Source organism: Emys orbicularis, chromosome 10 (genome assembly GCF_028017835.1).
Source record: "Emys orbicularis isolate rEmyOrb1 chromosome 10, rEmyOrb1.hap1, whole genome shotgun sequence".
Taxonomy (NCBI): domain Eukaryota; kingdom Metazoa; phylum Chordata; order Testudines; family Emydidae; genus Emys; species Emys orbicularis.
Genome location: NC_088692.1, coordinates 40688187 through 40702784, shown reverse-complemented (window position 1 = coordinate 40702784; position 14598 = coordinate 40688187). Strand labels below are relative to the sequence as shown.

General features: G+C 46.5%; 1 protein-coding gene across 3 annotated transcripts in view; it reads right to left on the bottom strand.

Annotated features, from left to right (window-relative positions):
• The window catches only part of MAPK8IP3 (mitogen-activated protein kinase 8 interacting protein 3), a 192471-nt gene that overhangs the window by 121188 nt on the left and 56685 nt on the right, over positions 1-14598 (bottom strand). For all 3 annotated transcript variants that reach the window (XM_065411505.1, XM_065411507.1, XM_065411506.1), the window contains exons 2-4: positions 12645-12765; positions 10654-10724; positions 10089-10180 (exon numbers count right to left, since the gene is read on the bottom strand). In XM_065411505.1, coding sequence (XP_065267577.1) covers positions 10089-10180; positions 10654-10724; positions 12645-12765 — 284 coding nt within the window. The remainder of the gene's footprint in view (positions 1-10088; positions 10181-10653; positions 10725-12644; positions 12766-14598) is intronic.

Below are 14598 nucleotides of genomic sequence, written 5' to 3'. Positions count from 1 at the left end.
TGAGCCTGCCTGCCCCACACCTGGAATGCCTGGTGCAGAGGGGCAGGGCCCAGGATGTTTCTGGGGCAGGCTCAGGCCTTGTGCTGTGTCAGGGTCAGGTGCAGCCTCACTGCTGAGTCCATGTCCTGGGAGGGGGGGGGGGGCTGCAGGGTGATCTCCCACCTTTGTGCAGCCAGTGGCCTGTGCTTCCCACTGCCATGCTGAAGCCTCTGCATTTATTTATTGACAAATAAAACCTGCAGAATTTAAAAATATTGTGTGCAGAATTTTAAATTTTTTGGCGCAGAATGCCCTAAGTAGTATTAACTGTAGCCTACCTATGCAGGGGCTGGTCAGAGAGCCTGCATGTAACCGCAGCTGGGTGTGTCCCTACCTAGATGTGTGCTGGTGAAAGTGCAGGCTGGAGGGCTTTGCATCTTGTCACAGCAGTACAGTATGAGAGAGAGCCCAGGGTGGTGGGGCAGGAGGCTTCAGTGGTACCCCAATTCCAGGTGGGACCCTTGGGGGGGAACCCATCACAGCACCCACCCACCCACCAAAGCACACAGATGAGCTCATACAAACACCCATGAGAGATGTACACTTATGGTTCCCACAAATACACACTACTGCAACAAAGCACACAAAATATATGTGCTCATTTATACTCATCCGTTCAATGACGCAGAACACACCCAACATAAATACATATGCTAACATGAACGTGTACTAGAGTGCCACACACACAAGGGCTCAATGCAAAGCTTGGAATGAAGGAAAAAGCCCTCTTTCAGTTAATGGTTTATACAAACTCAGAAGGAGCCACAGGTCACAGACATATGATGGGTCTCTTTTTTCTCCTCCCAGGCGGCTAGCAACACACCAGCACTCAGAGGCACTCAGATTGCTACTTGTGCAGTACAGAGCAGGAAATTCATGCTGACAGTTTTGTCCCTCCCCACAGTGAACTGACAAGTTATCACAATTCTTGAAACTTTCCATCATGCATCCTTTCCTCAGTGACAGCACAAAGCCACATTTAGCTAATGTTTCTTGGACTTTGGGAAGGGGAAATGTGAGCAGAATTAATTCAACCTGCATCATGCAGCCATGCTCACATCACTTCCTATCTAATTTTGGCAGATGCCAATGGCAGGAACCACCAGTCAGAATACAGAAGGCCTGATTCTGCTGTCACATACAGTGGTTTTACACTTCACAATGCACTGACTTCTATGGAGTTTCTCCTGTTTACTTTGGTATAAGTGAGAGAGGAATCAAGCCAAAGGTATCTAATTCCTGGCACTACGCTGGTGACACAAGGATCTGATTGGGCTATGAAAGTATACTGCAAAGCTTTCCCAGTTCTCATGGGTCAGGAAATAAAAGAGAGAGAAAAAACAGACTAATGTAAAGAAGAGTTTTATACAGGGGCATCTGCTCCTCCACTCACAGGAGTGTCTATGAGCTATTGGTTCTTTAACTCCACAGTGAGTTGAAGCTTATTAGGGTCCTGTTCCAAAGCACACTGCAGTCAATGAGAGTCTTTCCATTAACTTCAAAGGATTTGGGATCCGGCTGTTTAAACGTGCAATACTTGCAGATTTCCAATGAGTACTTGAATGGGCATTAGGAAGTTTGTGGAGAGTTGGGAATAGCCCCCTCTCTCCATGACTCTAGGGAATAAAATCTGTCAAGAGTTGCAGTGACAACTTCCTTTAAAAAGGAAAGATTATTTTTAAAAAGATTATTTACATTTTATCTTGTATTTTAAGTCCATCCACCCTACCTGTTCCATCTCCCTACTGCGTCTGTCATGCTACTCTAGCTCCAGGTTTTTCAGGTGAAGCGGATACAATTTGAGATTATCCACTTGGATGCTGCATTCAAACTATGCAAGGGTCAAGAGAATAGCCAGGAGGATTGGCAAGTAGCACAAAACATGATCTTCTGAGATCATTCATTCCTGTTCTACTGCCATAAGAGTAATTTAAAGTTTCTGTAGAAAGTGTAACCTACAAGTGACCCTTACATCAACTAATCCATTTAAAATGCTCTGTGGCCTCTTGTAATTCCTCTATAACAGATATACCATATCAGATATTTCATCCAGAAGGAGCAACTGACTCCCACCAAATAAAGGGTAAAACATCCTCATCCACTTAGAAATAATTGTGGCTTATCTTTGTATATGTATATGATGTAAGCACCTTTGGTAGCCTTACAAATTAGAATATAAAAATCATACTAAATAATCCAGCATGGGGGAAGGATCTTTCCCTAAAGTGCCAGGGTCTTCTAGCTACAAATTATTCCTGCAGTCAAATCCTAGCCAATACAGCAGGAGTGGCTGCAGCTATTAAGTGAGGTAAATGAAATTGTAACAAGACATTATTTTGAAAGGATGGAATCTGTATCATATGTTCTGCCTCAAGATAGAATGGGAAACTGGCATTGATTGTTGTTTCAAATATAAATGTTTCATACTGGAAGGTCATATCCATAGAAGATTAAAATATGTTTGAAAGATCAATTGTATAGACCTTGAATCCTTGGGATTTCAGTCCAAAATCCAAGAGAGGAACTGGTTCAGAAATCACTCAGCCTAATTCCCTACCGTCTGGAAGAGATGAGTCAGAAATGCACGGCAAAGCTGAGAGAGGCTGTGGGAGACAGCATGTGCATGCTGTAGGAGTCAGCCTGCCTCAAGAGCTGAAAGCCTGAAGGAGAGGGGAAAACTCTAATGCTGATCTCTTTCCCCTTTCCACATAGTTAAATCCTCTGAACTATGAAAATTCACTTAGGCTGAGCTGCCCTTCATAGGAGCTAAATAAGATGGAAGGTTGCAGTCATGACACACCTTAGACCATGTTGCATCACGGTTGCAAACAGACTCATAACTCCACCAGCTCCAAATCCAGGAAATATAAATAGCAGAATGATATAAGTGCATGTCAGCATGGATATTCTCCTTCCTGTAGCACATTTCACCTCTTTCAGGCAGGAGGGAAATTACAGTAGGATTGAAAAGGCTTTGTCCAGCCCCGGAACAGTTTCAAGTAATTGTTTTCTTGTTATTAAGTGAGTCCATTTTCTTTCAGCATCCTCACTTCCTTCCTGCATTGGAGTTGTGCTGTATATTCTGTGCACTGTAATGGTGCTGTACTACCAATTGCATTTGCTACAACAAATCCATATTAACAATACATATCCAATCCCAGCACGCACTGTCATGCCGTCAGTGTAGAACTGGGAGCTGGTGCTAGGTGCCACACAGCGCATTCCTTCACAGCCTTGGAACGTTTCTTGCCTTCCGCTTGTGCCATGCAGTTTTGGCAGAAAACGACTTGTTAGATAGAAAATGAATGTCAGAGCTGCAGGGGAGCTGGCAAGAGTCCTGCCATATTTACAGAAGATCCTACTGACAGATGCCCTGAGCTACTCTCAGCTGCACTCCACACCATGCCTCCTTCACAGGGTCTCTCGCTCTCATTTACAAAGTGCAGTCGACACTTAGGCTGTACTCAGACTGCCAGTTTTAAATTAGTTCAAAGTCCAGTAAAGGAAGCCATAACAGACAGAGGGTGTTTAAATCCCTTATGCTGGGAGCTGGGATTTTTCTCCCACTTAGCACAATGCACAACAATCTATGTCAGGCATTTCTAGCCAACTAGCACTCTGGCATCAATGGGTATATCTACACAGCCCATTGCAGCAAGCCTCCGAACCCAGGTCAACAGACTTGCACTACTGTGCTAAAAATAGCTGTATAGACATTGTGGCTCAGGCTGGAGTTTGGGCTCTGAAGCCTAGGAAGGGAGTGGATTTCAGAGCCTGATCTGTAGTCTATACAGCAATTTTTAGCACATTAGCATGAGCCTAAGTCTGTCGACCCAGGGTCGGAGACTCGCTGCCACTTGCTGTGCCTGTACATCAATTTACAAGACTCTAAAATATTCAAAAGGGACCCCTATCCATAATTCCAGAACATTTTCCCCCTCTGTCTCCACATTTACCTCTTTGTTCTCCTCGTCCTTCATCATCCCTATCAGACTACATTACTCCCCTATTAAATTATCTCACTGATTCCTGCTTGCCCATTATTTCTTGTCCAGTTCACCTTCTTTGCTTTGCCAACAATGCCAGCTTTGCTTCCTCTGTAGTTTCCTTCTCTCACTCCCAACATCTCCATGCCTTCTTTCCTGTCTTCTCTATCCACAGTCCAATCTGCCAGCCCCAGTGTGTTAGGTCCCCACTCTTGCCTCAGTCAAATCCCTCCCCTGAAGACTTCTTTCCTGAGGCTCACAAACATTAACCCACATCAAATGGAGCGGCGAACAGCAGAGGCTAACAGAGGGAGTTTGCCTGGGAGCTGTCCAAGAGGAGGTACGCTAAGTGCTGCATTAGGGGGGGCTGTGTTGGTGAGTATCTGAGTGTCTGTTGCTGGGACAGTTTGTCAGTTTGACCGTGTGCTTGATTGCTTGCTTGTTTGTTTGAAAAGTGTGAATTGGGAATGCTTTGTTCCAGGTGGGCCTTGAGTGGGCCTGACTGGTATATAAGGGCAGTCAGCAGCGAACCAGCTGAGCGGCGAACAGCAGAGGCTAACAGAGGGAGTTTGCCTGGGAGCTGTCCGAGAGGAGGTACGCTAAGTGCTGCATTGGGGGGGCTGTGTTGGTGAGTATCTGAGTGTCTGTTGCTGGGACAGTTTGTCAGTTTGACCGTGTGCTTGATTGCTTGCTTGTTTGTTTGAAAAGTGTGAATTGGGAATGCTTTGTTCCAGGTGGGCCTTGAGTGGGCCTGACTGGTATATAAGGGCAGTCAGCAGCGAACCATCTGAGCAGCGAACAGCAGAGGCTAACAGAGGGAGTTTGCCTGGGGAGAGCTCACTGAGGCTTTCATCTGCAGGTTTCTCTGAGTAGTTCTTGCAACAGCTGAGGAAGCTCTTAAGAGGAAGGTGATATGGAAGGTGAGCGATCAGCTGTTGTAACCTGCACAGGTTGTGCCATGTTTGTCTTTCTTCCACAGGACAGAAGCGACTTTGTCTGTACAAAGTGCAAGCTGGTCTCCATATTGGAAGAGAAGGTTCGAGGTCTGGAGAAACGAGTATCGACTCTGCGTTGCATAAGGGAAAATGAAGATTTCCTGGACAGACGTCAGGAGATGCTTCTACGGCCACAATGTTCTGAAGATTCAGAGCAGGCGCAGCAGGGACAGACGGATGATGAAGAAGCTTGGCAGCATGTGACCTCCCGAAGGAGAAAGAGGAGCGTCCATGTACCAGCAATGGAGATACAGGTGAGCAATCGTTTCCATGTTCTCTCTACAGGTACTAATGCGGAGAGTGGAGTAGATGACCCATCTGAGGGAAGGGAGCAGAAGGAGACTCCACCGATTGGAAGGCAAAAGATGCACTGTCCTAGGGATGGGGATTCCACGTCCACCACTCCCAAGAGGAGGAGGAGGGTGGTGGTGGTCGGGGACTCCCTCCTCAGGGGGACTGAGTCATCTATCTGCCACCCCGACCGGGAAAACCGAGAGGTCTGCTGCTTGCCAGGAGCTAGGATACACGATGTGACGGAGAGACTGCCGAGACTCATCAAGCCCTCGGATCGCTACCCCTTCCTGCTTCTCCACGTGGGCACCAATGATACTGCCAAGAATGACCTTGAGCGGATCACTCAGACTACGTGGCTCTGGGAAGAAGGATAAAGGAGATTGAGGCGCAAGTGGTGTTCTCGTCCATCCTCCCTGTACAAGGAAAAGGCCTGGGTAGAGACCGTCGAATCGTGGAAGTCAACGAATGGCTACGCAGGTGGTGTCGGAGAGAAGGCTTTGGATTCTTCGACCATGGGATGGTGTTCCAAGAAGGAGGAGTGCTGGGCAGGGACGGGCTCCACCTAACGAAGAGAGGGAAGAGCATCTTCGCCAGCAGGCTGGCTAACCTAGTGAGGAGGGCTTTAAACTAGGTTCACCGGGGGAAGGAGACCAAAGCCCTGAGGTAAGTGGGGAAATGGGAAATGGGATCCTGGGAGGAAGCACAAGCAGGAGAGCACAAGAGGGGAGGACTCCTGTCTCATACTGAGAAAGAGGGACGATCGATGAGTTATCATTGTGCCTATACACAAATGCAAGAAGCCTGGGAAACAAGCAGGGAGAACTGGAAGTCCTGGCACAGTCAGGGAACTATGATGCAATTGGAATAACAGAGACTTGGTGGGATAACTCACATGACTGGAGTACTATCATGGATGGATATAAACTGTTCAGGAAGGACAGGCAGGGCAGAAAAGGTGGGGGAGTTGCGTTGTATGTAAGAGAGGAGTATGACTGCTCAGAGCTCCGGTATGAAACCGCAGAAAAACCTGAGTGTCTCTGGATAAAGTTGAGAAGTGTGAGCAACAAGGGTGATGTCGTGGTCGGAGTCTGCTATAGACCACCAGACCAGGGGGATGAGGTGGACGAGGCTTTCTTCTGGCAACTAGCAGAAGTTGCTAGATCGCAGGCCCTGGTTCTCATGGGAGACTTTAATCACCCTGATATCTGCTGGGAGAGCAATACAGCGGTGCACAGACAATCCAGGAAGTGTAGGGGACAATTTCCTGGTGCAAGTGCTGGAGGAACCAACTAGGGGCAGAGCTTTTCTTGACCTGCTGCTCACAAACAGGGAAGAATTAGTAGGGGAAGCAAAAGTGGATGGGAATCTGGGAGGCAGTGACCATGAGATGGTCGAGTTCAGGATCCTGACACAAGGAAGAAAGGAGAGCAGCAGAATACGGACCCTGGACTTCAGAAAAGCAGACTTTGACTCCCTCAGGGAACAGATGGGCAGGATCCCCTGGGAGAATAACATGAAGGGCAAAGGGGTCCAGGAGAGCTGGCTGTATTTTGAAGAATCCTTATTGCGGTTGCAGGAACAAACCATCCCGATGTGTAGAAAGAATAGTAAATATGGCAGGCGACCAGCTTGGCTAAACAGTGAAATCCTTGCTGATCTTAAACGCAAAAAAGAAGCTTACAAGAAGTGGAAGATTGGACAAATGACCAGGGAGGAGTATAAAAATATTGCTCAGGCATGCAGGAGTGAAATCAGGAAGGCCAAATCACTTGGAGTTGCAGCTAGCAAGAGACGTTAAGAGTAATAAGAAGGGTTTCTTCAGGTATGTTAGCAACAAGAAGAAAGTCAAGGAAAGTCTGGGCCCCTTACTGAATGAGGGAGGCAACCTAGTGACCAAGTATGTGGAAAAAGCTAATGTACTCAATGATTTTTTTGCGTCTGTCTTCAGAAACAAGGTCAGCTCCCAGACTGCTGCACTGGGCAGCACAATATGGGGAGAAGGTGACCAGCCCTCTGTGGAGAAAGAAGTGGTTCGGGACTATTTAGAAAAACTGGACGTGCACAAGTCCATGGGGCCGGATGCGCTGCATCCGAGGGTGCTAAAGGAGTTGGTGGATGAGATTGCAGAGCCATTAGCCATTATTTTTGAAAACTCATGGCGATCGGGGGACGTCCCGGATGACTGGAAAAAGGCTAATGTAGTCCCCATCTTTAAAAAAGGGAAGAAGGAGGATCCGGGGAACTACAGGCCAGTCAGCCTCACCTCAGTCCCTGGAAAAATCATGGAGCAGGTCCTCAAGGAATCAATTATGAAACACTTAGAGGAGAGGAAAGTGATCAGGAACAGTCAGCATGGATTCACCAAGGGGAAGTCGTGCCTGACTAACCTAATTGCCTTCTATGATGAGATAACTGCCTCTGTGGATGAGGGGAAAGCAGTGGATGTGTTATTCCTTGACTTTAGCAAAGCTTTTGATACGGTCTCCCACAGTATTCTTGCTGCCAAGTTAAAGCAGTATGGGCTGGATGAATGGACTGTAAGGTGGATAGAAAGCTGGCTAGATCGTCGGGCTCAATGGGTAGTGATCAATGGCTCCATGTCTAGTTGGCAGCCAGTTTCAAGCGGAGTGCCCCAAGGGTCAGTCCTGGGGCCGGTTTTGGTAATATCTTTATTAATGATCTGGAGGATGGAGTGGACTGCACTCTCAGCAAGTTTGCCGATGACACTAAACTAGGAGGCGTGGTAGATACACTAGAGGGTAGGGATCGTATACAGAGGGACCTAGACAAATTAGAGGATTGGGCCAAAAGAAACCTGATGAGGTTCAACAAGGACAAGTGCAGAGTCCTGCACTTAGGACGGAAGAATCCCATGCACAGCTACAGACTAGGGACCGAATGGCTAGGTAGCAGTTCTGCAGAAAAGGACCTAGGGGTCACAGTGGACGAGAAGCTGAATATGAGTCAACAGTGTGCTCTTGTTGCCAAGAAGGCTAACGGCATTTTGGGCTGTATAAGTAGGGGCATTGCCAGCAGATCGAGGGACGTGATCGTTCCCCTTTATTCGACATTGGTGAGGCCTCATCTGGAGTACTGTGTCCAGTTTTGGGCCCCACACTACAAGAAGGATGTGGAAAAATTGGAAAGAGTCCAGCGGAGGGCAACAAAAATGATTAGGGGTCTGGAGCGCATGACTTATGAGGAGAGGCTGAGGGAACTGGGATTGTTTAGTCTCCAGAAGAGAAGAATGAGGGGGATTTGATAGCAGCCTTCAACTACCTGAAGGGGGGTTCCAAAGAGGATGGAACTCGGCTGTTCTCAATGGTGGCAGATGACAGAACAAGGAGCAATGGTCTCAAGTTGCAGTGGGGGAGGTCTAGGTTGGCTCTTAGGAAACACTATTTCACTAGGAGGGTGGTGAAGCACTGGAATGCGTTACCTAGGGAGGTGGTGGAGTCTCCTTCCTTGGAGGTTTTTAAGGCCCGGCTTGACAAAGCCCTGGCTGGGATGATTTAGTTGGGAATTGGTCCTGCTTTGAGCAGGGGGTTGGACTAGATGACCTCCTGAGGTCCCTTCCAACCCTGATATTCTATGATTCTAAATGCCTTCTATAGGAGAGAAGGAAATGCTTACTCAGCTAGCAACTCCCTCTGGGTCTCCCAGTGTATCTTGTTTTATGTGTTTCTACCATTTAGGTTATAAACTTTTCAGGGAATGTCTTTACAATGCTAAGTATATTGTTGGCATATAATGATTAATAAAAAATAGTCTGACAGTGTAAAATCACATAGAGAATACTTTTCTCCTCACCGAGTTACTGGATAGTTTGTATCAGAGGGGTAGTCGTGTTAGTCTGAATCTGTAAAAAGCAACAGAGGGTCCTGTGGCATCTTTAAGACTAACAGAAGTATTGGGAGCATAAGCTTTCGTGGGTAAGAACCTCACTTCTTCAGATGCAAGTGATCAACTTGAGTGGATTTGGGTTATGTCCCTCAAGCAGTACTGGGTGATCTATTACTTCACTAAATCATATTCTTTAGGAACTCACTTTCTTCATTCCTCACCAACAAGGCAGTATTATTGGAGTGTAAGATCAGTACAGAGAATCCATTTGATGCTCCTCTAACTGGTATAAATCATGAATTATTGCATTAAAGTCAGTGTAATTATACGACTTTAAAACTAGTGTGAGAAGAGAATAAGGACCAATGATTCCACACTGCTGGCTTCTGACTCTCACTGTTTTGGATGTGGGAAGATGAACAAAAACAACTCACTATCTTGGGTTCATCAAAACCTTGGGCAAAAAAAAGAAGTCCATATGGGATGGTCTTTTTACAGATTTTTTTTTTTTGGGTAAGAAACAGAGGAAATCAGATTGTGACAATGTACTCCTGAACTGGGAAGGCATGTTTCTCATGTCCTCCATGGCTCTTTTTTCTGTGGACCATCCTGTGTGCATATTTTGCACTTGTCATCTAAATATAAAAGGGTAATTTTTCAAAAGCCCATGCAAGAGGTAGGATTGCAAATAAACAGAATACGTACATGTACTTACATGTACATAAACAGTAATATAATAAACATAATGAACAGTACATGTACATGTACACTGAAGACTTGCCTAGAACAAAATAGCAAGGTTCAACTACAGTCCATTCCCAGTGATCTAGCAGGGGAGGGAAACTTGTTTTGGTTGCTCTCTCACACACATATGCACACAGTCCATAAGCCCCTGAATGTCATATATTTCAGTGGAAGGATGTGACCCTACCTCCTCCCAGGTAGACTGCCCTCAGTTTGACTATTTCCCCCAACCTGCTGCATCTTGGACCGCTCAATGTGTTCCACGTAGGTCTGGATCATCTGTGAAGAGGGAAAAACCCATGAGCCAAACAGAAGTGAAAAGGAGACACAGGTTCCTCTTCTGCTTGATCTTCCTCCAGCACCCATTTCTCTCTCCCTTTTTTTTTCATAACTATATCTGTCATTGCTATTCTTTAAGGCTGATGACATAATGAATGAGCAGTGAGTCTGGGTCTAATATGAAAACGAGTGGGGCCAAATAGATATCAAACCTCAAGCCCAGTACAATGGCAGAAGGTCTGTGACAAAACATATGCAGAAAAACAATGAAAAAAGCTTCTTGGAAACTAGACAGCAGTGGTAGCCTCTTGAGGCTTAGAGGAAATGGGATAACAGAGCATTTCACCTCATGGGGGGCTTAGCAGCTACAGACACCTCTTGTTTTTAATCATTCAAATAGTCTTTTCTAAAGTATGTTTGTAGACCTACATGTAGACAAAGAGAATGATATTTACTTAGAGATGATAACCTACCTCTGTGTGGCGTTGGTGCAGGGCATTGTACTCTTTCTTCATTTCTGATTCACGTTCCTCCAGCCGTGAAACTATAAAAGAAAGTATTCCACCCATCAGACAGCATATGTGTTAGACTCCAAAAGGAACACCAGATAATTCTCAAGGAAGTATCTTATATTACAGAAAATAGGTAAAAATGAGTTCATTCCTATTAAAAAATGAGAAACACAATAATGTATGTGTGGCACGTGGTATAACTCACAAACTCATTTCACGGGTATCAAAATGCCCTTAAGGTGAACATACAAAGTGATGCAATGCTAATTTTAGAGGTGGGTCTGTCAGGGCCCAGCCCAGTACCTATCAGTAGACAAATGAGCCAACACAAAGGCCGATCCAAGTTAGGCTTTAGCTCTATCCTTTGTATGTGAGCTGCTACAGGATCCAAAGCTTCTGAAGGCTCAACCCCCAGTGGCAAGGATCACACAGCTCCATTATGACTCCTCTGACTACCTGAGGAGCAGTTGTGTTGGACATTATTGCTGAATTCTGGAGGAAGCCACCACAACTGCACACATTAGGGAAAGGAGAACAAAAACAAAAAATGAGGCGGGATATTTGGTGCATGAGAAAAGGCACGGAGAACCCATTCAGGGACAAGAGGGAAATAAATGGTATGCGCTATATTAAACACATTACAGCTGGCTGTGTCCAACTACAAAGGGCCAGAGCTGATTAGTGAATAACATCACATGTTGTTTGGGGCCCACTATGTGTTACTGGAGAAAAAGAGTTGCTTTGTTTTTTAAAAGTTGATCCAGCCAGAAAGTATTTACCGTGGAAACTAACTGAAAGCTCCAACTCAATTGTTGTTAACTGCAAGACTGGGATTTGCATTTAAAGCTCCTTTGGACTTTCTACCAAGTAGATGCAATCACAGTTGACAAAGAGAGGTCCATATTCCTTCCTCCAAAACAAAACAGGATGTATATTTGGTACATGCTCCTCTATACTCACTTTTCAATAATATGATCTAAGATCATGGCATCAGAAGTCCTGTCTAATGCAATAAAATGTTTGATAGCAAGGAAGGGTTTTAAATGTCCTGTTTATTGGGAAAAAGAAATTCACTGCCACACACATCATCTAGGAAATGTATTAGAAGTTAGGTTTGGCTCATACCTGAAATATCCCCCACACAATTTTTTGCATTTTAACAGGGATTTGCCTGATATTTTATAAAAAGGTATAATTTGAAAGATGTAGGGAGCGTGTGTAAATTACAGAAATTGAAATCATGGTCCCAAAGGGCTAAATAAATCCCTGGTGTAACTCGAGTGACTTCAGACAAGGAACAGAGGGTCCTGTGGCACCTTTAAGACTAACAGAAGTATTGGGAGCATAAGCTTTCGTGGGTAAGAACCTCACTTCTTCAGATGCAAGCATTCTGTTGCTTTTTACAGATTCAGACTAACACGGCTACCCCTCTGATTTCAGACAAGGGGTGATTTAGGACTAAAGTCTAGGTAGTTCTAAATAAACTCAGCAAAATAACACAGGAACCCCCACAAACTACTGCCAAATGCATTCCACAGATCTACTACTTCTCATCCAATAGTACTTCATGTAATATACAAATTTGTTTAAAACAGGTAGTACTTGCTCCAGTATGAAGCTATGGGATTACAAGGGCTGCTGTAGACATCAAGATAATTGATATACAGAACAGGCATGAGACAAAGTTCTTGAAGCTCCATAATGTCCCCAAAGGCTGCAGTTGGCCATATTTTCTTATAATGCTCGGTGCAATGGAAACAATAAAGCTACTATCAACTTAAATGTTGAACATATTTCTCCCCTTAGGCCCCTCAAAAGTTGGCATTGGAGTTAGGAATGTCAAACTTCCAGGTTTTGAATACGATGCATTAAACAAAGAAACTTCAGAGCAACACCCTAGCTTCCAAGGAAGCCCAACCATATAAGCATGTTGGTTGCATTACTGTACTTACTCTGGTCTGCATAGTTTTTGGCCTTCAGCTCCAGCTGCCGGGACTGAAATTCAAGATGCTCAACCTGGATTTGCAGGTCTTTCTTCTCCTGTTCCAGTGCATCTTCAAACTCTATAAACTTCTGTACAGGCAAAGAAACAAAGAAGCAGACCAGGATGAGAAACAAACACACAGTGCACTGTTTCCCATTTTGCCTCCCTTTCTGTCTCCAACAAAAATGGGAAAGCGAGAGAGAATGTACGTATCAAAAACAGGAGGTTAACTTTTTAGAGTCAGTACTGCAGATGACAGTATTTCACCCAGGTAAAAGGACATGGATGGGTATAAACTGTTCAGGAAGGGCAGGCGGGGGAGAAAGGGTGGAGGAGCTGCACTGTATGTAAGAGAGCCCTATGATTGCTCAGAGCTCCAGGATGAAACTGGAGAAAAGACTGTTGAGAGTCTTTGGGCGGGGTAAAAGTAATTGAGGACACTTACCAGTATGGGGGGGGGGGGGGAGGAGGTGGCGGCTCTGGCCCCTGGAAGGGACGGCGCCTCGGGCGGAAGGGGCGGGGCTGGGGGGGTCAGCATCCCCCAGACAGCCTTTGGACCACGCCGCCCGGGGCTCCCGTGTTGATTTAAAGGGCCCAGAGCTCCGGACACTTTTAAATCGCCAGCCCCAGGGCAGCTGCTCCCTTTGCCTCCGCCCGTCAGCGGCCGGGGGGGGGGGGGGCAAAAGGGGAAGGGACATTAAAGCGCTGCAGGGTTCTTTGCCGCAGCAGCGCTTTAACGTTGCTGCAACACCCACCCACCCACCCCCGTCGGTGGCCCCGCCAACGGGGGGGGCATGCAGCAACATTAAAGCGCTGCCGCGGCAAAGGAGCATCCTAAAAGCGCTGCCGCGGCAGCGCTTTACTGTCCCTGCCCCCTTTGCCTCCCCCGCCAGCGGCCCTGCCGGTGCGGACCCTACCGTCAGGGCCACTGATGGGGGGAAGGGACAGCAACGTTAAAGCACTGCCGTGGCAGCACTTTAAGGACGGTCCTTTGCCACGGCAGCGCTTTGAGGATCCTTAAAGCGCTGCTGCAGCAAAGGACCGTCCTTAAAGTTGCTGCCCCTTCCCACCCCCCTACCGGCAGGGCCCCAACAGGGGAGGCAAAAGGGGCAGGGACATTAAAGCGCTGCCGCAGCAGCGCTTTAATGTGAGCTGGGTATGGGCCGGTGCAGGTTCTTACCGGTACAGAGAACCGGCCCGTACTGGCTCACTTTCACCCCTGTCTTTGGGTTAAGTTTAGAGGCAAGAGCAACAAGGGTGATGTCGTGGTAGGCATCTGCTATACACCACCAGACCAGGAGGATGAGGTAGACAAGGCTTTCTTCGGACAACTAACAGAAGTTTCCAGATCACAGGTACTGATTCTCTGACATCTGCTGGGAGAGCAATACAGCGGTGCACAGACAATCCAGGAAGTTTTTGGACAGTATTGGGGACAACTTCCTGGTGCAAGTGATGGAGGAACCAATTAGGTAGGGGCTGTGCTCCTCTTGACCTGCTGCTCACAAACAGGGAAGAATTGGTAGGGGAAGTAGAAGTGGGTGGCAACCTAGGCAGCAGAGACCATGAGATGGTCAAGTTCAAGGTCCTGACAAAAGGAAGGAAGGAGAGCAGCAGAATATGGACCCTGGACTTCAGAAAAGCAGACTTTGACTCACTCAGGGAAGTGATGGGCAGGATCCCCTGGGAGGCTAATATGGGCAAAGGAGTCCAGGAGAGCTGGCTGTATTTTAAAGAAGCCTTATTGAGGGCGCAGGAACAAACCATCCCGATGTGCAGAAAGAATAGCAAATATGGCAGGTGACCAGCTTGGCTTAACACAGAAATCTTTGGTGAGCTTAAACACACAAAAAAAGCTTACAAGAAGTGGAAACTTGGACAGATGACTAGGGAGGAGTATAAATATATTGCTCAAGCATGCA